The sequence below is a fragment of the Gaeumannomyces tritici genome (genome assembly GCF_000145635.1).
Source record: "Gaeumannomyces tritici R3-111a-1 unplaced genomic scaffold supercont2.6, whole genome shotgun sequence".
NCBI lineage: Eukaryota > Fungi > Ascomycota > Sordariomycetes > Magnaporthales > Magnaporthaceae > Gaeumannomyces > Gaeumannomyces tritici.
Window position 1 is genome coordinate 489,607 of NW_008804550.1, and position 20,957 is coordinate 510,563.

At 57.0% G+C, this 20,957-nt stretch overlaps 6 protein-coding genes across 7 annotated transcripts; 3 read left to right on the top strand and 3 right to left on the bottom strand.

The window, feature by feature from the left end:
• Positions 1-20: 20 nt before the first annotated feature.
• GGTG_10512 lies at positions 21-2,842 on the bottom strand (the record flags this gene model as incomplete). Of its 2 annotated transcripts, none has more annotated exons than XM_009228386.1 (9): positions 21-633; positions 955-983; positions 1,062-1,542; positions 1,608-1,714; positions 1,785-2,133; positions 2,206-2,299; positions 2,367-2,466; positions 2,526-2,615; positions 2,708-2,842. In XM_009228386.1, 9 exons carry the CDS (start codon positions 2,840-2,842, stop codon positions 405-407), a joined length of 1,614 nt encoding a protein of 537 aa, XP_009226650.1. In that variant the 3' UTR covers positions 21-404. The 2 variants fall into 2 exon arrangements, with proteins under 2 accessions (XP_009226650.1, XP_009226649.1); XM_009228385.1 differs by having other exon boundaries at positions 21-793; positions 859-983.
• Positions 2,843-3,382: 540 nt separating this feature from the next.
• GGTG_10513 (hypothetical protein) lies at positions 3,383-4,241 on the top strand (the record flags this gene model as incomplete). Its single annotated transcript, XM_009228387.1, has 2 exons — positions 3,383-3,431; positions 4,054-4,241. The coding sequence occupies 2 exons, from the start codon at positions 3,383-3,385 to the stop codon at positions 4,239-4,241; spliced, it is 237 nt and encodes a 78-aa protein (XP_009226651.1).
• Positions 4,242-6,877: 2,636 nt separating this feature from the next.
• GGTG_10514 (hypothetical protein) lies at positions 6,878-9,086 on the top strand (the record flags this gene model as incomplete). Its single annotated transcript, XM_009228388.1, has 3 exons — positions 6,878-7,292; positions 7,357-8,214; positions 8,296-9,086. The coding sequence occupies 3 exons, from the start codon at positions 6,878-6,880 to the stop codon at positions 9,084-9,086; spliced, it is 2,064 nt and encodes a 687-aa protein (XP_009226652.1).
• Positions 9,087-13,774: 4,688 nt separating this feature from the next.
• Positions 13,775-16,782, bottom strand: GGTG_10515 (G-protein coupled receptor). The gene is made up of 2 exons (XM_009228389.1): positions 15,275-16,782; positions 13,775-15,218 (listed from the first exon to the last, which is right to left on the bottom strand). The coding sequence occupies exons 1-2, from the start codon at positions 15,538-15,540 to the stop codon at positions 13,961-13,963; spliced, it is 1,524 nt and encodes a 507-aa protein (XP_009226653.1). The 5' UTR covers positions 15,541-16,782; the 3' UTR covers positions 13,775-13,960.
• Positions 16,783-18,241: 1,459 nt separating this feature from the next.
• Positions 18,242-18,811, bottom strand: GGTG_10516 (hypothetical protein; the record flags this gene model as incomplete). The annotated part of the gene is made up of 2 exons (XM_009228390.1): positions 18,242-18,459; positions 18,691-18,811. 2 exons carry the CDS (start codon positions 18,809-18,811, stop codon positions 18,242-18,244), a joined length of 339 nt encoding a protein of 112 aa, XP_009226654.1.
• Positions 18,812-20,072: 1,261 nt separating this feature from the next.
• Positions 20,073-20,864, top strand: GGTG_10517 (hypothetical protein). The gene has a single exon (XM_009228391.1). It carries the CDS (start codon positions 20,142-20,144, stop codon positions 20,778-20,780), a length of 639 nt encoding a protein of 212 aa, XP_009226655.1. The 5' UTR covers positions 20,073-20,141; the 3' UTR covers positions 20,781-20,864.
• The last annotated feature ends 93 nt before the right edge of the window (positions 20,865-20,957 follow it).

The following is a 20,957-nucleotide window of genomic DNA, read 5'->3' on the forward strand; positions in this document are numbered from 1 at the left end:
AGCGAGAACGATGGGGACGGCACCTTTCGACTGAAGACATATAATATCTTCTCCAGGCATCTAGAGGTAGGTAGTCTCAATGAGAACACAACGTAGTTAACCTCTTTGTGCCATCCAAGTCGTCTCTACCCGCTTGGTACGCTATTCAGGCATCTACTCTACTTTCTACTGGGCCTACCACACTTTTTGTGTGCCCGCTCCAAAAACTCCCGTTTCTCTATGCACCACCATCCCACCGCAAAATGTTGTGCCAAATGTGACATGAAATAAGTATACTTAACTTGAGACAAGCACATGAAGAAATGGAAGATCCTCCATAGCCCAGGTCTTACAAATGCCAATAGTAGCAAAGTGCACATCGCAGAAATTAAAAGACAGCGCGAGTCGTTGGGGTGTTGGTGGTTTTAGGTCAGGAGGGAAAGTGCCATGAGCAAGCAGGCGCACGGGAATGTGCTTGCTTGGTCAAGACTCACCTCACGGTTACTGACGCGCCGTGCTGGGTTGCGGCATCGATGCCGCTGCCTGCTCCTCGTTTGCCTTCTCCTCGGAAGACGCCGCCGATCGGTGCGAGTGCTGGATGGAGCGCTCCTCCTCACCGTCTCGCTTGGAGTGAAGCCGCTCCTCGGCCCAGTACTGGCCCTTGGTGAAAAGACGGATCAGCCAAGGCTTTCTGCCCGCCGGCCTCCACGTCCAGTACTCCTTGCGGCCGTAGTCCTTGGGCTCCAGCTCTCCGCGGCTGACAAAGATGACGAGCCAGATCAGCGAGTTGAGGACAGTGTATGTGAAGATTCCCCTGCATGGTAATGTCAGTAAACAAATGCCACCACTCAGGCTATGCACCAAAGGTTTGACACTTACGCAATAAGGCCGTATGCCACGCTGTAGCTGAAAGGGATGAGGGCAATGGTGACGAACGAAGGGAGCGCATCACCAATGTAGCTCCAGTTGACGCACGTCACTTGCCGGATCATCAAACAGCCGACCTGTATCGTAGTAAGTATATTGCTCGGCCTTCATGCGTGCTCCGCGTAATAGTGGAGATGTCCAAAGAAAGAACTTACTAGAATCAGAGTGCAACCGGTGGCCCATGGGGGAATCGACGCGAAGATGGGCGCAAAGAAGATGGCAAGAATGAAGCAGATCCCCGTCGTGATGGCTGTGAGGCCGGTCCGGCCTCCCTCAGCGATGCCGGCACCACTCTCCACGAACACCGTCACTGGGGAACATCCCAGCAGCGAGCCGAACGAGATGAGGGCAGCATCGGTGCAGTAGGCCAGCGTTGAGCGCGGGAAATCTCCGTCCTTCTCGTCAACCTTGCCGCAGAATCGGGCCATCGAGTACAAGGTGGCAGTGCAGTCGATAATGTCCACATACAGGAACGTGACCAAGGCAATCATGAAGCGAGCGCCCTTACCGGTGAGGTCCCACTCCTGGGCGCTGAGGGTGTGCTTGATGGGATGGAACTCGACAATGCGACTGAAGAACTCGAACCGTGAGTCACCCTCCTCGGTGTGAGGGAAATAGGAGATGGAGGTGTTGCGCCTGTGGTCGTCATGTGTCAGTACGCTTCCTGGAGCTCTGGAGAGACACTAAATCTCGTCACTTACGGCCACGAAAGGATGGACACTGCCGCGACGCCAATGATGATGGCCGACCGAACTCGAAAGGCCATTAGCCATGCTGTGAGAAGTCCGCCGAAAATTCCGAGCCACATCTATGAAATACTTGTTAGGTGCGACACTCCAAGTATTTCTAGATGGGCTGGTAATCCACGCGCGTCCTACCTTGTGACTCTTCATAATGTCCCTGGGGCATTCTCCGCGAATCAGGTACTCGGGTGGGCAGCCGCCGATGGCGAGGGGCGTCGAGACGCTTCCGGTGACGAGTCCAATGCCGTTCCCGTAGGACATGCCAGTGAGGGTAAGAAAGAGCCCGATGCCGACACCCGAGGCGGTTTTGAGGGTTCCAGGGATAATCTTGACCATCCAGTGACGCATGCCAGTAATGGCGAGCAGGATGAATATGAACCCCTCGACAAAAACTGCAGTCAGGGCGAGGCCGTAGGGGATGCCACCAGAACCCCGGACACCGACGACCTGGTAGGTGAAGTACGCATTGAGACCCATTCCAGGACTTGATGCGTGAAGCGAGACATTAGCTGGGTACTTGCTCTCCTGGTGGAACAATATTGCAGGAAAGACTTACGCCAAAGCGACTGGAAGGTTGGTGAGGAAGCCAAACACGATGCTGGAGAAGCCCGCAACGGCGGCGGTGGCGGTGACAAGATCGCGCCGAACCTCTGTTGGAGTAGCAACACTAGTCAGCCTATCGCCCCCAGCTTGTCGGGAACAGCGGATGCGGCTCACCATTCTGGCACATTACGTACTCGGCCTCGTTGGAGCAGAGGCCGAGGTCATTCTTGTTCTTGCATACACAGTTGGCACCCGTGTCGGAGAGAATGTGGGCCTGTCATGGCTGGTTTTAGCATCACGTCTTTACGAAGAGGCTTGCGATGGTGCACTCACGTTGACGGCGATGATGTATACCATGGTGGCGAATGTAGTCAGCCCGGCGCGGAGCTCAGCCGAGAAGGTGGCATCGTGGATTTCGTTCTCCTGCCCCGATTGTCAGCTGTCAGGTCTCGCAGCAGCAGCAGCGGGTACTGTTGGCCTTTGGCCGGGGCAGAGGAATCAGCGGGAAAACTCACATGGCCGGAGCCCTTGAGGCGGAAGACGCGTCCGAAGGTGGACTGATTTACGCGGTCGTCGATGCGGTTGACGGCGTTCTTGAGCCGGTCAAGGATGCCATTGACGGCGCCATTGACGCTTTCTTTGAACTTCATAGTTGATGCGGCGGCAGCTCCGGTCAGTTCAGGGCGGCATAGAGTGGCGTTGGCAGGAAGGCAGGTGGGAATGGCGTCAAAGGGCAGGTGCAAAATTCAAGCTGCTCTGAGCGGTGGGTAGTAGAAGGTGGGAAGTAGTGAGTTGGTGGGTGGCGAGTCGAGGTTGGAAGGACAACGTCCAATTCCACGGTGGATCGGGCCGGGCTGCGGCGAAAGTCCCTGTCCACTGCCACTTGGAGGAAGGAGTGTTTGCTTGGGTGGGTGGGATCTGAGGGGAAGAGAAAGACGGGAGGGAGGGAGGGATGGGACGTGGTGGCAGGTGGCCTGGTTTGGTCGGTAGCACCTCCCACTGCTCTTTCCCTTTTAGGTTGTTTTCTTTGCGCCACACCAGATACTGCACTACCGAAAAGTCAGGCGTTTTTATAATAGAAAGCGCAACAAGTGTTGTTCCGCCGGGCTGGAAGAGATGGGATTAATGGGCCTCTAGAAAAGGCTGGTGGGTCAGGCTGCGGCAGGTGCTCGAGCCCTATTCGGACGAAAATGATAGTCGGGCGATGGAAAGGGTCTGCTAAGGTGGGCTTGCCTTGCTGTGAGTGGTAGGTGACGGAAAACTCAAGTAGAGGCAGGGCGGACAGGGGACACCTCATCCATTCTCCATACCAGCAGCAAGCAGCCAACCTAGATCCACAGCCAAGTATTTACAGACATCGCCGAGTATCCTAATTGTCTTCGCCTCGTACAAGCATATCAGCGGGCATTCGTTACATTACAAGCTGTATCTTTGGAAGTAGCCAACGGACCACCCTTACTGCCAGGTACCTTTGTTTGAAGTGTGCAACGCAGTGCGGCCCGTTCGATCGGTCAAAAGACCAACCACTGAGCGTCCCTGGGCGGGTGTGTTTACATCCCCCACCACCTTTGCCATGTCGTGATATCAGAGGGCTGACATGTTGGCGCTTTCTAGCACCTGTCATCGTATCCCTCCCTCACCGGCTGCACGCACGCTCGACCCATACGCCTTGGAGATATAATCTGCAGCTCCAGTGTAGGCAAGTATAGACGACTAGTCGGGATGGGGAACTTCTCTCTTGTTCCGATCGAGCCCGCCTAGATGGCCAGGGCGGAGATTACGGCTGGAGCCTACGCAGGGACAAGCGGACAACAGCCTCCAATGCACAATACCAACTTGACTTTCTCTGATATTCTGGTAGTCCTTGACTACCACATCGGGAAGCGGTATCCCGGCTTTGGCTTGGTCCCAATAACATCCTTGATCCTCAGCTGCCTCTGGATTTACCTGAGGGCCGGACCAGAAGGTCGTGAGCGTTTGCGAATGATTTACACGGGGGCTGTCGTTCGGTTCGCCGTGTATGGCATCCTAAGCGCCATCTTTCTCTGAGCACTTTCCGGCCACCTTCTGCTTTTCTTCCACCAGCGTTAAGATATGTATTACTAGCGAAGAGCGGCAGAGATGAGCCTCATTCGCTATACACTCACCTGGACATGATTTGTATTGGTCATACCGTTTGCCCCTGCACCCTGCCCAACATTATCTACAAGCCAGACACCCAGATGTAAAGGGAGACGTCCGTGCGTATAGTTCCTATTCGGGCGAGAATTGGCGACCTGGAGGGATGAGACACAACAACGGGACGATGTGGCTCGTCGGAGGTGCGCATGTACACAATGTGGGCTGCCAATTGTGGCCTTTGCTGGGCCGTCCGACCCCAGGAGGCCATAAACACCAACAAATTAAGCGAGACGGACGGGTGAAATTTTACCTCGGTGACAGAACGGGTAGCTCTGCGGCCGGGAGGCCAGCCCGGACATGTACTCCCACTGGATATCATGGTTGGCGGCGGAGCATGTACCGAGGTTTCGGCCGGGATAGCTCAGTTAGCTCCATGCCGCTCAGGAGCGTCCATGTTACCTTTTGATCCCCGCGCGTTTGCATGGACGGCTGCATGATTGGGATGTGGGATGGTGCAAGGAGGGGCGGCAGGCTGCGAGGCGCATGAGCGTGTCTTCCATGTGGCGGCTCGACGGATGGGCCGACAGTGGCGTTGCTGCACACTGCGCCGTCAGCCGCCGCCAATGGATGCATGCATGTCTGCCAGCCCGGCAGTGTGGGGTCGAGGCTTGTGCGGCTCTTTTGTAACGGCGGTGCGCCGCAGCAACCAAAAAGTTGCCAGTCAACGACCTCGTGTGGAGTGTCGTGCTCGCTGGTTTTATGTCGAGGGCGCCGGCCGTCTGAATGGAATTATATTCGCCTCTTATTGCACTTGATTTCTCCCCGAGCATCGGCATATAATATGTAGCTCGAGATATAAATATCCCGTCCATCTCCCCGGGGATTGTTTCTGTCCCCCGAGAAAGTCTGGCGGAGGACAGGCGCATCCTTTCTGCAAAGAAGAGTACAGCCAAGTACCTAGATAGGTAGATAGGCAAGTGTCTATCTTGCCCATATATGCCGCGCCGTAGGCAGTGGCAAGCCTCCAAGAGAATATCCCAACGAAAGAAACAGACCGATATGAAAGCATCGAATATGACGACTAGAGATACTGGGCGCTTCGTGCCTCAAATTTAACCATGGAAAAGGGGGAACAAACGAGCCATTATCCTGAAAGCTGAGGAGATACGGAAATCTTGGTGCAGTGGGACACGGTAGCAGCAAAAGGATGACCTCGTGGGCGGCGGCAGCATGGATTTGGATGCACCGAGTGATGGACGAAGCATGTTACTATCTGGTCCATAGCTCGTCTTCACGTCTTACATATCGCCGCGCGGTAGGACCGACGACCGATGTGCGCCAGTGCGGTCCCACCTGGCCGTCACTTCCTGCAACTGAACCGAGACATGCAAATATTGATGTTGCTCCTACATTTTCTTGTGGACGTGAGTGTGATGAAGCAACGACCACCGCGCCAGGATGGAGACCATTCTGAGCAGGTTTTCGTCCAGAAGACATGCATGCTTTCGGATTTACACGGAGGACGGGAGAACAGACCGGCAGGCGTGCTCTTGTGCGCGCCGTGTTGGCGAATCCGTTGCTGCCCGGGTTTGGACGGCTGCACAATAAGGGGGTCTGGGGAGGCTCTACCAGCCAGTCAGATCGGTGCCCGTCGACCCGGAACGTAGTTTGCGGCTCCAAGAACTGCATGGGTCAGCAGCGAGCAACCCAGCTCCAGGAACATCTATGGCTTGTCTGGCATCGAAGTGAAATCTAAAGCACACACAAGGGGTAGCCAAAGATCCTTGCTAGTCTTGACATGCTCGACTTCGTTCCCACTCCACGCTGCTGACTGACATCAATGCTTGGTCGTCTTTGGTGGACGTTGGGCTATGCTGGCTCACCCATCCATCAGAGCTGTCTCACATCTGCCTCGCGCCTTCCCCAACCCAACCTGCTGCCGAGGAAGGCACCAGGTACCAGAATCCCCACCTTGGCGTTGGGCCATCTTCCCTGCTGTTGAAATTTTGTAGTCCCTCCTCAATTCAAGTCCACCTTTCCGCGACATCCCCATCTTTTGCCACCTCGCCTTACCCGCTTTGTTTCTCCAAAGTCCACGGCGGGACCTTGGACTGCCCAATATCCCACCAGACCACCACCCATAACAGCATATCTAGATACCCTTCTACCACCAGCGCGCATCAGCGCGGGAGTCCCTTCTCCCTAGGGCTGAGGTTCACCTCGCTCGTCAAAGCTCTATCCGTCAGTATTTGCGCACCGATCCTACCCTTCCGACTGCCCGCGACAAAAATACAACCAACGACGCCAACAGCCACGCGTACTACTTAAGCCACCGCAATCAGCACTCCCGTCAGTTTCCTCAGAGCCTCCAAAAGGCACCCAACATCTCCGAGGAATCTGCGACTGCGCGGCCGGTGCCTCGCAGCTCAGATATCCCTCAGCGGCTAGCCAGCCGCGCCAACATTCCTGGTGATCACTGGGACAACTTCAGTTAGGACGGTCTGGCGCAGCTATTCTGCTATTCCTCTCGTATCTGTCCCACATTGTTCGACACGACTCTCGTGATGTTCGAGGTAATCTGGACCGACCCGAACAGGGAGTCGGTCGGCGAGAGGAAGAACCGCAAGAATGCGGAGCAGACCAGGAGAAGGAAGGAGGAAAACCGCCTCCTTCAGAAATCGACGCAATCAACGAGCTCGGCAAGCGTCGACACACCGCTTCCGGGCGTGTTCGGGAATTACGGCTCCGGCAATCAAGATGTACAGTCACACGAGACCGCTGGGCCAGCCGCCCTGCGCTCCGACAGCGCCGCGAGTGGCTCTGCTGGCCGTCGAGACTCATTTTTTGGCTCCCCGCTTTCGCACGTCTCCTCTTCGGGCAGCCGCCGCCAGCGCCCTGTCCGATTTGTGGATGATGGCCCGTCATACGCCCAGACCTTGGACGAGTTTTCGGAGACTTCACTTGGTCTGGGATCTCGAGGTTAGTGCATGTGCTCTGGTGTTACACTTATAAGCGCAGCTGGCTAATCCGGGCCTTGCTTTAGACTCGATCTTCTCGAAGCCTCATAGGCAGCCTACGGCATCGCCCCCAGTGACTCCCGCCTCCGTCTTCGGAGGCTCTCATCGCCCGCTGGATTCGAACTCAAAGGTGGTTCAGACTCTCGGCCCAGGCTCCTCCATCGTCAAAACAACCGAGGTCATTAGTACCCCTCGGTCGCCTGGCCTGGACTTGGAGCGCTTGATGTCTGATGTCACTATCAGTGCCGATCCTGGTCCGGTTCCGCGAGCGACTTCACCGCCACCTACTGAGCTACCGAAGTCTGTTCAGACCAAGAACTGGCTATCTTCAATCCCCAACACGGCGCGGCCGCTGTCTCCTCAGCTGAGGGAGTCGCGACTCGGGCTGGGTCCTTTGCCTATGCCCAGACATAAGATTCCTTCAACCCCCAGAGGCCCCAGGATTCCTGTCGTGGCGAGCCCCGACTCCGTCTTCCAAAACGAGCACCCGGATTCTTGGAAGCCGCCCGATACGTGGGATTGCAGCCCGGCGCCGAAGCCAGTCATAACTCTGACCTCGATGGATGCCATGCTGAAGACCCGAACAGAGCAACACACTCGCAAATCAGCCTCCTTCTCAATGGATCTCGGCTCTTTGCAGCGTGAGATGAAGATGATGGAGGCTGCGACCCCACAGACTATCCTTACGCGCCTGAAGGAGCAGTGGGATGATTCGAAAGACCCAGCGGTTTATCAAGAGACTGTCATGGAGAAGCAGAGGTGGATGCTGTCAGCCATGTACAACGTGGACCGGCCAGGCATTGACGGTTCGAAGGAGGAGAGTGCCATGGTACCTGGCATTCAAGACAAAGATATGAAGATCCTGGCGCTCTTTGAGAGCCAATGTAAGTCTTCACCATGAGCAAGCCTGGTGCTCGCCAAGGGTAATATTCTGCACGAAACCCGAGTGCTAACAACACAAACAGCTACGGCATCATACCTAGCTGCTGCCCACGCCGACTCCTTCATCTACCACATGTCGCCGACCCCGATTTCGAACGATCTCTTCCCGAATGTTCTCCCATCGGCCCTTCCGATTGTCTCGCACGCTTCCTTGTCGGTGGCCCCAGACATGTTTTCAGCCGTCTACTGCCTGTCACTCCCGTCCCTGGTAGCATCCTCGGAGATCCCTCCCCTGCTGCGGACCATACATCGCACTCTGGCTCCCGGCGGCGCAGCACACCTTACCCTTATCGATCCCGCGCCGGTCCCCCAGTCACTAGGGCCCCGCATGCGGCTCTGGCTTGAGGAGAACTTGCAGATGAACCTGGAGCGCAAGTTCCGATGCATCCACCCAAGGAAGCTGGTTCCTGGCTGGATGGCTGATGCTCACCTGCGTGGTGCCTGCAGCACAATTACGACGGTCAAGTTCTTCGCGATCCCGCCAGCTCACGAAACATCGACTTCACACGCCACAACCACTTTGGCCAGGGCCACGGGAGCGAGCACTTCTACCTCTGTGTGTGGGACCGACGATGGAACGGCCAGCAGTATAGGCAGCCTCAGCAGCGCCAAGGCGGCAGATATCCGGGTCCGAACAGAGCTACGCAGTGTTGTCGGTCGAATGCTCTGGCGTGAGGTCTGGGGTAAATACATCACTGGAAGCAACTGGTGGTGGGATGACCCGCTCTGCGTCAAGGAGTGCCAGGAGATGGGAACTCACTGGATCTACGAGATAATCGTGGGTATCAAGGAGAGTGCCCAGCCATCTCAATAATCTCGCCATTTCGATCCTTGTCGCCAGAGATGCGTCGCCAACCCTTTCTATTCGCATCACAAAGGTCACTCTGCGACATTGGGTAGTCTGACGGGTTTACATCCAGCCGCCAACTAGGGGGTATGTTTGATATGGAGATTGCCAAGAGAACGGCGAGCAAAGGGGTTCGGTGATTTCCGGACGCAATTCTTTTCTGGTTTATTTTCCTTTTTTTTCTCGCCTTCTTTTACCATCTGACTCGAGGCGGCTGTGCATCGAGCATACGAATCCTAATTCCCACGGTCTTTTCTATGCAGATCTGTTGTACGAGATACCTACGCTTCTGGCCGACGTTGTCCTGTCTTATTGTGTTACTGTACGAGGAGGAGTTTTGTTTTTTCAGGTCTAGGGTCAACCAGCCAAAGCCCAGGCCTCTTGTGGTTCGCCCTTTCTTTTCCTCCATCTCGCATCATTCTACGGTCGGTGGAGAGTGGAGGAAAAAGGCTGCGCTCGAATGGGTCCTGATAGTACCGGCATTTAGGGCGGCGTGGAAGGGCTAGGTGGTGGACCAAATACTGGTTGCAGGAGTGAGTGTGAGACGGAAGAGCACGATGCTCTTGGAGACTACTGTATGTAATATCTGTCACATAGCCCAGTAGCGTAGCCAAAGCCGCGGAAACGAGGCTGACGTTGGCTTTGCAACAAAAAGGCCTTGGTCGTGAAGCTTTCGATGCATCGTGTTTGGCGCCTGACCCCCAGTTCTCCTCATGCCGTGTTAACTTCGGAAAGAAAAAGCTGCTTTGCGCCACCGACACGCTCCTTCCGGTCAGCGCAACTTGTCGACTGAGAGCGGAGGGCCATGACAGGCATAAGATTGACGCACTTTATTCTTGGACGCCCCCATAACCATCACCATGAAACAGATACAAAAGGGGTTTCTAAGCCACCACTCAAGATATCATAGCGGCATGCCACCCACCACCGCAGCACTGTCTATTCTCCTCGTTGCTCCTGTGGCGGAATATCCTTCCTTATGTCTGTGGCCCGGTGGCCGTACATGTTGCTTGGCTTTCGCGAGAAGCTTCGGGTGTCTGACGATCAGGTCCGTCGCATTGGCGATGCGGGATGGGGAGAGGGAAGTTGATGGCGTCGAAAGGGCTGCAAGGGATGAGCGTACCTTCTTTCCATCCACTCGACCCTGTGCTCGCTGTCGCTTGCTTTCTAACCAAGCTCCCTGCGTGTTCTTTCGCGAGAAGGATTCGTGATTTCTCTGTACACTTTATGCGGCTGCTGCCGTCACCAGAGATAGCCCTTTCGCCACTAACCTTTCCAACGCCGCCCCAGAGTCGTGATGGCTACCATTGCCAATGCGCCTCTCGACGGCATCTCCTTTTCCGATTACAGAAAGTACATCTACGGGGTAACGGTACAAGCGGCCCGAGTGCGCTGGAGGAGAGAGGCGGCGCCTCGAGGAAGAGAATAAGGAATGGGGTTGGCTGGAAAATGGTCAGATGCAGTGCCTACAAATACACTAAATGCTGGGAAACTGAATGACACCCTGGCGCGAAGAAGGAACCTCGGTCCAATGTCACGGATGCCCTCGGATTCTACCGGCTCGTCAGGAGCTGCAGGAGGGCTGGGCGATGGACCGAATACCACCTCAAGCAGCAATGGTGGGAGGCGGAAGAGCATGATGCTCTTAAAGCACCACTATACGAATGTCTGTCTACACAGGGGTCTTTGCTCCTTGTCTAGGTACGGGGTCGTTGACGGTGAAACGTAGAACCGTACTGCCCATCGCGCAGGCTCATACCCGAGACCCAGAAGACGGACCTCTGTATACCTGTTTATGCTTTGGGGTTTTGTCGGGAAAGGAGCAGCGAGGAGAGATGCGAGACACGTCTTTTCTTCATGTCTGTCTAATGCTTGCCTCAAACCTAACTGGTAGGTTTGCTAGGGCAGAATCGAACGACAGGTCGACGTCTCGGCCAGGCTAGGTTTCTCTCTCGATGTGTGGAGAGAGGGGGTGACGGACCGTCTGGTCGGTGCTGTGAGTGGAGTGGGTAGCAGGTGTCTGTCTCGGCAGGGCTTGGGTTGGGGGAGCTGGGTGGATGTCAGATGTCACAGTCACAATCCGAGGTAGTAGGTGGGCCAAGGAAAATGGAAGGAGACCACCACCCTTGCCCGGACCGACGGTGCCTGGCGCTTGGGCGAAAGGGGAAGGTTGCACAATGTTTCGAACGGGCTGTGAAATGGAATGGAAATGAATTCTGTGCAGAAGGAACGGAACGGTGACGAGAGGGGAGGGGAGGAAGGGGAGGAAGGGGAGGAGAGAAAGAACGAGATGGGAGGGCAGGCAAGGCACGAGTGAGGGTTCCATTCGCAGGGCCAGGAAGCAAGCCAGCCTCCTCTTTGGGAGCGAGGGGATGCTGGTCGATTTGTGAGTCAGACGCTATTGAGCCACCGTTTTCTTTTGTTGCACCCCCTGCACCAACAACAAAAAAAAAAAAGAAAAAAAAAAAACGGAGCAGGGGTGGCGGCTGCGGAGTTTTTCCTGTTCGCCTGCCACATGGCATTAACCGGCATCAGGCTTGGGGACAAGCTGTGGGGCCGACGGGCTCTCTTTCCCCAGGGAGTCTCCACATTTACACCGAGAGGGCGGCCTCGCGAGTTTGATGGACTTGAGATGCAGGGTCGGGGGAACTACTGTACGGGCTTGTTGGTTCCGGGCCCAGCGTTGGGTTGGCGGCATGTGTCCTGTCACCCCGTCTGCTCTTTATTTTTCTTGGGGAGGAGGCAGCTAGGGGTGGATGATCATGGGTGGCGACGATGCTAGGGTATCCTAGGCAACTTGCCCGTATTTCTCGTAGCTCTTATCCGCATTGAACCTATATTATGTAAACATTATATGAGGCTACACATTACGTTTTCGCTGCCAGGATCGCTCGGTGGTTGGGCATGGTCATGGACCTCTGTGAACTGTGCTTCGTTGTTCTTTTCGCTTCCAATCTTGCATCACTTCCAACTTTCTTCATCCCTGCAGTTCTGGAGCCGCGGGACCGGAATCTGGCTCTCCCTGCGGTCCAAAAACGCGAGGCTTTCTCGTCCAAGGACGAAGCCAGCCCGAACCCTAGAGGAGCAACCAGCCGACCCTGTCGTGCCTAGGTATCAGATGGACGAAGGAGCATAACGCACATACTATACGCACGCACCCTAGGGTTGCAAAGGAAAGAGCTGCGCGGGGGAGCTTCAGGGTGGGCGGCAGGACCATCCTATTGGGATGGCGAATAGGGGTGGCAGCCGAGGAAACGAAGAAGGGGGGATCCTCCCCCAATAAATCACGCATCCCCACGGCACGGAAGCGAATTTTCGCATATCGGACTCTGCTGCAGGCAGAGTGGCATTCGGGGGGCGGCCAAGAAGTAGCTGTAAGCCAATCTTGTTTGTCCCATTCGCCGCTCAAGCGAGGAGTAGCATCGGCCGTGGGGGGAGGGACGTTTCCGGTCCAATAGTGGGAGCTACCACCGCTCTTTCTCGACCCACGACGTTCAGGTGGCCGTTGGAGCTCTAGTTGGCCACTGCTCTGCCGTGTGCGCGGCGTAGAGCATGACCCTTTGGATCCTTGGAATTGGCTCCGTGTGAAGGCTCAGGTCGCGCGCGCCGTGGTCTGTTGGGATTTTTTTCTCGGGTCATTTCCAAACAGCCAACCCCCAAAAGGTCCCTCACGCGGGCGGCGTGGATCGCGACAGCCGAGGGAGATCCGCGGGTGGATCGAGGCCGTGAAAAGGAATCGCAATGAAAGTCGGTGGATAAAGCGCTGGAGGATATCGTTAGTCACCTCGCAACCGACAACGGGACGGGTCAAAGCCAAGCTAGACACGGTGGACGGCGCTTCCCGTCGAGAAGCAATGCCGAAAGAATTTCGCTTTGCCAGCCGGGTAGTTCCAGCCCTAGGAATCGTAAGACACCAAGATTTTGATGGGGGAAGAAGAAAAAAAAGGTGGAAGCAAAAGCGAAGATCTGCAGGAGAGCCCGTGGGGCCAAGGGGAGGGGCAGGCCACAATCATGAGGATTCGCAAAAGAAAAGTAGGAGAAATGAGGGAGCGACGCAGTCGGATCGACATGAAAAAAGGAAGCGTAAATGAAGAACCCACCCTGCCGCCCGTCTAACGAGCCGCTTGCCGCTTCCCGAGCTCGCTGCGTCCACGCACCCAAGTCACCCAACCTCTACTGCCGGCAAGGATTCCTACAGGATGCCCTGGGAAGAAAGGAAGCACGGACGGTGAAGGCCTACACACTGCATAGTTGAGAGCTTTTGTCTGCTTGTCGGTTCCTGCCAAGTTGTCGATGATGGGGAGTCAGGCAGTCGATCCCCCTCGTGTCCCATCGTTCGGGATGCTCGGTCTACTCGACAAGTGCCGGCGCCAGCGAGGTCGTGGATGGCGGGAGCAGATGGCGTCTGTGTCTTGTGTCTGTCTCTGTGTGGCCGCGTTCGCGTCCCGACTGCTTCGCCCCGGAAGGGTTTGCTGGTAATAAAGGGCAAGGAGCACAACGTTGATCGTCACGCTTCATTTCCCAGTCGGGCTAATTACCTTGCCCACGTTTTCAGTGGCGTCCCTGGTGGCTTGCGCCGGTGCCAAGTCATGGCCTCGGGCCGGCCATCACGATACAGGCGAACGACGGGAGGCTAGTACGGATGCAGATATCATGTAAAATGCTTGCAGAAGAGAAAGAGCAACAGGAGAGTATCATATGAATAGATTAAATGGACGGACAGGAAAGTCGCTTGCAATGGATATACAACAATTGCCCCGTCATTACATATAGGAGATGATACAAGGACACTAAAGCATATATCTGGTCGTGATCGTCATAGAAAAAGGAGACCCCCCCCGTCATAGGGCGTTGTGTGGTTTCCTCTCCAGGGGCGGCTCCGTCGTCGAGGGCCTGCCGGTGAGCTCCGTCATACTCTCTGTCTCGTAGTTCTTGTCGTAGCCCTTGTCGTAGCCGGCGTGCGGGCGGCTGCTGCCCCCGGCAGCCATGGCCGCGCTCGGCCTGCGCGCCGAGCCAAAGTCGCCGGCCGCGGCCGCCCCCATGGTCTGCCGTCGGTTCTGGCTGGCGCTCCCGGGCTGGTACGACGAGACCCTGACGCCGCCCTGGCCGATGAGCTCCGTGACGGGCCTGCGCGAGAGGAAGAGGTCGTGCCACAGCAGGGTGCAGGCGGACCACGACGTCACGACGTAGATGACGGCGTTCCAGAACCCCTGCAGCGGCAGCACGAAGGCGCTCATGTACTCGAGCGTCAGGTTCATCTCGTTGACGTGTATGACCGAGTAGACCCGGTTGGCGCTCGACGGGATCCACGTCACCAGCATCGCCGTGAAGAAGAGGATGGCGCACTTGGTGTACGACCAGGCCGCGTTGTTGGCCTCATGGCTGGTCTTGCGCCGGGCGCCGAGGGGGCTGCCACCTGGGGCGCCGCCGGCGGCCGTGGCCGACGACGTGACCGGTCGCTGGTGCGCGATGGGGAGCACGTCGGCCGGCTTGATGGACATGTCGTCCTCCCCGACGCTCATCCTGGCGCGGGACGAGATGGTGACCGAGTACGCCCCGGCCGGCGGCGCATTGTTTGGCGGCAGGACGGCGGCTGCGGGGGGCCGGCGGCCGAGGGGAGAAAGGTCGATGGAACCCGGAGTGTTGCTGGCCACCTCGGAGGTGACGAAAATCTCAGTCGTCTTGTTTGCCAAGTAGGGGTCGTCCATCGGCGGAAGAGGCTCCGGGTCGCGGTTGTTGCTGCTGGACTGGAAGTTGCGAAGCTGCTTGTGCTTGCGGTATATCTCGCCTCCGGCGCGGATGTAGATGAAAAAGGTGATTAGGATGATGACCCAGATGGGGGCGTAAAAGGTGGTGATGCGCCAAATATCCCACTTGGGGCTGATCCAGCACCAAAGCGTGGCGTCTCCGTACATCCTCCCACGCCGCGGGCTATTGATAAAGATGTAGGTCAAGGCAACGATGAAAGGGACCCCGTAGCAGATACACAGGTAGGGCAGCTCCATCCGGCGCAGTTTGGCGGCATCAAACTTGTGGTAGAAGGTGAGGTAAACGTTGACGGCCATGGCCAGCGTCCAGAAGGTGTCTGCGGGTAGGAACCTGGTGTTTACGACGTCAGCATGCGGTCGCAGGGTCCGTAGATCTGGGTCACCCACATCTGAATCAGGAACGCCTGGAACTGGCAGCCGGGCGAGGTGCTGTCGTCGACAAATGTCCGCGCCATCAGAGTGCCGACGTTGCTCATCATGTTGCCGAACGAGGCGTAGAAGACAAGGCGGTTGATGGGCTTGTGGAAGGACCTCCTGGCGCAGAAGGTGGCGATGATGAAGACGCATCCCAGCAGCGAGAACACCGAACAGACGCGTTCGATGATGCTGAACTGATCCAGCTGGTTCCGCCTGATGTCCTCGGGGGAACTCATCCTGGCGTCGTGGAAGCTGGGCTTGTGACGTTGGGGAGCCGCCGTGGCAGGCCCTGATTCAAGAGCAGCGAGGTGGGAGGCCGCGGTAGATATACTATTCGTGTGGGCCGTATAAGGGGTGCCGTATCGTGGTGGCAGAAAAGCAGAGTCGGAAGCTCCGAGTGTGAGCAAAGGTTGACTGGGTGTTGGCCGTAAAGGCAGTTATTATGGGATAATCCCGAATGTCTTTCTGCCCAAGATGGGGCCGTCGGGACGGTAGGCAGAGGGGTGCAAGGTGTTTGCTGGGAGTTGTCCAGGAGCCGGCACCGGCGGGAAGAGAGAGTGTTGGCGATCGAGCATGTCCATCCAGTTCCTTTTCCTCCCTGGGGCGACGTCCTCGGTTGTTGGTTTATACCATTGGCGATACACGGCGCGGGTTGCTGGTAGATTCTCACGGCACCGAGCGGGCAGACATGGCGAGAAAGGTGGTGTGCGGCGTGAGGGTGCGGCGCCGTGCCTCATTTTGTTGGCGCAGGAGGCAGGCCGGCGATAGCGGCGGTCCACCCTGGCCAGGGTAACAAAGGGTCTTCTGTAATGCAGGCGACCGGGGTAAGAGAGAATGTGCAACAAGAACAAAGGACGGTTTTCACAGGAGCGGGGAGAAGAGAGGCCGATCTAGCCCGAAAAAGACGAAGGGGTGTGAAGAGACTGCTGCTGACGACGGGGGGAACGTGGGTGAGCAAGGGGCGCCATCAGTCGCAGATGCCTGTGCGCTTTCATGAGCAGGGATGGAAGAGAAAGCATGGGAGGCTGGCGAGGCCAAGAGCAAAAGACATCGCCCTGGGGCACAGCACAGAACATGGATGGCATGGACGATCTGGCTGGCCGGCCGGCTGGCTGGAAGGAGGCCCAACATAGACGCAGCACGCAGTAGGTGGCGGATGATGGATGGGGAGGTAGGGGTGGATGGACAAAAGGACCTGGGCGAGCGCTCACAGGACATGCTGCATACTGCATGTGCTGTACGCAACACCCCTCGCAGCCTTGGCTTGGGTTGGTGAGGCAGCCCCAGCATCAGCACCAGCGCCAGCGCCAGCGCCAGATCCAGCAACGGCAGGCCGGCATCGTGGGTGGGAAGCGGGCGGCGAACTGCATACCAGCGCCCTGGATAGCGCCTGGACAGCGTTGGCTGATTGCCCATTTCCCAAAGAGATCAGCCCAGCACACCAATAAGCCAGCTTGGCGCGGGGTCGGAGATCTGGGATAGAGCACGCAGGGGGTGGTTTGCTGACGAACAAGACGGCCAATGAGGTCGGCACTGCCGAGAGCTGTGTGCTATAGTTTGTCGTCAGACAAGAGGAGGGAACACCCTCCATCCTGCGCTAAGCCTCATAGGGAAGTGCAAAACGGAAGGTGTCGTGGCGGGGAATGGCCACGCAACCCCACCTGATACCCGCAGAACCGTTTCTCTAGCACGAGACCTGATCTCGCTTGCTCCCGCCACTACGAAACGGGCGACATGGAAAGCAAACCCCTGCCGAATAAAACGACGAATTTGAGTCTTCAATCCAATCGGCTCGACTACATGCATCAAGACGAAATACGCGCGCCTGTGCGTACAGAGATGCGCTTCATGTTTCTTCACGAGCTGATTGTTTTGGTGGCGTCGGACCCTATTTTACAACAGCGCTAGAAGCGCCAGAAGGTCGAGCCAGCCAGCCAGCAGCCAAGGTGATACAAGTGCAGGCACCACTCAACCGACAGCAGCCAATATCCGAGACAGGTTGGCAGAATGCAGAGCCTTTGGACAACCACAAGGTGAAAGCTTGGCCCCTCGCACCCTCTTTGGCCCTGCTCCTGACTGTGCCATGTTGGTTAGTAAGAAGCGATGTAGCACGAGGAGAATAGGCGCAAGGGCACAAGGGCGCGCCTGACTGGACGCCACTAGCCGTCGGGAGGGTGCTGTTTGCTTCCCTTTCGTCTCTCGCAAACCTTCTGCGTATCTAGGTCTCTATTGGCTGCACAAGGCCAGATGACACACGGCTCAGTGTCTGCCCCCGCTGCGACGCCGTGGCGGTTCCTGGCTATTGGGAGGGATGCGACTGCCAAATCGCCCTCGCTGACAAGATGTTCAAGCGGCTCAGGGCCCGACCTGTTTGTCCGAGTGTCTTGCTATTTCTCTTCAGCCCGAAAGTCGTTTCCCGCACCGGCTCGAGCGCCTCGTTCGCGTCTCGTTCGGCTAGCCCACGGCCCCCAGAGGCTCAAGCGCCACCACGCTCGGGATGGCGGCAACTACAGCAAGCGAGACACGAGGGAATGAGGATTCGCGGCTATTGGCTGCCAAACAGATAATCGACAGCGGCATGCGCAATCGTGGCTGCAAGCAAAACATGACCCAGTCACACCGTTTGCGGGCCGTTTCTGTGTTTGACGACAGGCTGACGTAAGATGGCTGAGGACGATCGACGAAAAGGAGAGTCATGTGACATACTGACCGTTTGGTTCACCACCACTGATGAGTGATTTTGTTGTCAGCCAAAGACCCGCTCCCAAGTGGTTCCCAGTGGTTCCCAGTGGAGTGGCCAGCCTTTCTGGGCAGCGGTCTGGAAGCCAACCCCTGCTTCACCGGGCCGCTGTGCCCCTGACTCGCCCACTTCCACCATCCTAGTCTGGGCTTGGACCAGAGTTGATTGCCAGCGAGCGTCCAAGACTGCTAGTCGAGTCAGCACTTCCTGGCCGTCTGCCGGCCCTTGCCGTCCTGCTGTCGAGCCGTTGTCAACCTGCTGTGTAATCTCCATCTGCTTCTTCGCATCGTCTCCGCCTGCTCACGCGCATCACCAGCACTAGGTCGACCGTGCCGTCCGGTGGTGGGCAGCCCCTTGGGTATAATACTTGGGTACAGTAAGCTGTCGTGCCTTATTGCTGAATCGGCGATCGACGCTGCCGCGCCCACAGACCATATCGCCATAACGCAAAACGGGCCGCTGCCGCTTGACGACAATCTACGCCAGACCTCACAAAGAAGCCACGGGTCCTGCCGGTCCCCTGTTTTGCGTCTGACCGAGGCCCGCCCCTCCTAATGGCCTCTGCCAGATGCGTTCCGGCCGTTATCCGTGCGCTGGGCTGTCTGGGCGGTGCGAGGCCAGACCTACAGCCAGGCATGCTGCTTACCCTCCCCACCTCGCACCTGCATAGGGGGCACCCCTCGCCTGAGATCCAAGGCCGGTCCGAACATTTGGTACCGAAGGATCTTTGGCTCGCTAGTGCGCGCCTCTTGGAGGGCTTTGGCCATGTCGGACGGACGACCTGCCTATCTAGGTTTCCCCGGTTTCGCAGGATCGTACCTATCCTGCTCACCAGCCACGCTCCTCCCACAGCACCCAAGATGCTCCTCCGTCAACTGTTTCGGACAGCTCGGCTACGATGGCTTCAAGGGGTTTAGGACGCTAGCGTGGCCTCTGCCTTGTGCCGTGCCGCAATGACATGCATACCTGCAGGCACCAGAAAGGCAGAGGTGAAGTGACGACTACTTTCCGAGACTCCCATCACACCGCTACAGGCTTGGTAACAACTAAAGTATATAATGTGTGGTGTTTGCCGAGTGGTATTGCTCTCATGTCCTCCTGCTGGTGCGGCAAGCTCAGGTCTCATAGAGAGGGGAACCATGTTCCTGATGCGGGGATACCAGCTCCTTCAAGACGCCTTATCCTTCTTCTGGAATGTCTTGGGAGCTTCCTGAGTCAGGGCCGCCTTGCGTGTGGCTTTTCGGTGTTCGCCCAGGATCCAAGCTCTACTAGTCGCAGGTGGCTATGGCCTATGGCAGATTGGCGAGTTGTCCTGGCCGTCCATCATTTCGATTGCTTTGCTATGCAGGTTCGCTCAAGGACACCCTTCCCTCACGTGGCAGCCATTCCGAGACCGAGACCTCTCCATGGCACACGGTATTTATAGAACCGGTCCTTGGAGATCATTCTAGGAGCCCCATGTCTTTGTGGTGTGGTCTCTCTTCGCCACATCAACGTCATTCGAAAATGCCCTCGGTGCTTCCGAAGACCCAAACGCATGGTACATTCTTTGATCAGTAGTTAGAACATATTCGAGAGGAAATTTTGGCGTGCCATGCATCCTGGACAGCAATCGTCTGCCACGCTAGAATGAGTCTCTGCTATCTGCTGGGCGCTTCCCTCTGGCGTATGGTAGAATATAAAAACGAAGCTTTTGTAAATTGCTGGCCCAACACCCATGTATCTTGATCAATATCTTCCATGACCATATGCGCAAGCTCTCGCGTGCCTTGAAATCACCTCTCTCATTACTGCCAACGACTTAGCGATATCTTGTTGCCCAAGAGCAGAACCCTATTGAAGACAGCGTTGCTCAAGACCTTTTGACTCTCTTGTGTTGGTTTTTGTGTACTCGCTCGGGCCCCTGCTGTGAGTTGTAGCTGTGAGATGTCTGCGCGGTAATCATAGCGAGTCTATGTTCTTGCCGGCTGCGAAATCACGAGAGGGGAAATGGCTGTTGGCGCCAGATGACATTTCCCCCACATATCTCTCGTCCTTGGGCCAGCAAGCAATTTGCACACCTCAACTCACAACATTCACCACTAACCTACGAGCCCAATGCCTGAAGACGATCAAACAGCCACCCGCCCCAGGGTCTTCATCCAAATGTCGGGCGCCCCCGGCGCCGGCAAAAGCTCCATGGCCCGGCTCCTGCAGCAGTCGACTGGCGGCCTGGTCATCGACCACGACGTGCTCCGGTCGTCCCTGCTCGGCTCCTCGGACGGCCTGCTGACGTTCGACCACGTGGCCCGGATGGCCTACGACCTGCAGTGGGCGCTCGCCGGCTCGGCCGCGGGGCAGCAGGGGCCGCTGCGGCTGCCCGCCGTCATCGTCGACAGCACCTGCAACTCGCGCGAGGTGGTCGACCGCGGCTCCGGGCTGGCCGCGCGCCACGGGCTCGCCTACTGGTACGTCGAGTGCAGGGTCGCCGACGTCGACCTGCTGGACCGCCGCCTGCGCGCCAGGGAGCGGCCCCTGCCCAGCCAGCGCACCGCCGTCGACGAGCCGCCTGCCGCCGCGGCCGGGGCGAGGGCAGGCGAGGACTCGCGCGCGCTGTTCAGGAGGTGGATCGACGAGCCGTGTCGTCCTTTGGCGTCGGATAGGGTTATTGTGGTGGATTCTAGCAAGAGCTTGGAGGAGGGAAGAGATCTCGTGCTGCGGAAGATACTGGAGGAGCCCGGAGTACAAACAAAGTAGAATTTATTTGCAAAATCAACCTAGGTGGTGAAACAGAATTGAGGAGGAGCAAAGCAATCCAACTATCACCAGGATATATCCACGAAATACGTCCCATACGCCCGCCCAACCCCAAGGCGATAACACCGACCAACCAAAAATAAACCCTGCTACCAACCCAACCCCCCTCTTACACAC

Coding starts and splice junctions, on each gene's coding strand:
- GGTG_10517 (XM_009228391.1), top strand. CDS start 20,142: ATGCCTGAAGACGATCAAACAGCCACCCGCCCCAGGGTCTTCATCCAA.
- GGTG_10515 (XM_009228389.1), bottom strand. CDS start 15,540: ATGAGTTCCCCCGAGGACATCAGGCGGAACCAGCTGGATCAGTTCAGC. Junction 15,219..15,274: donor CAGGCGTTCCTGATTCAGAT/GTGGGTGACCCA, acceptor CGTAAACACCAG/GTTCCTACCCGCAGACACCT.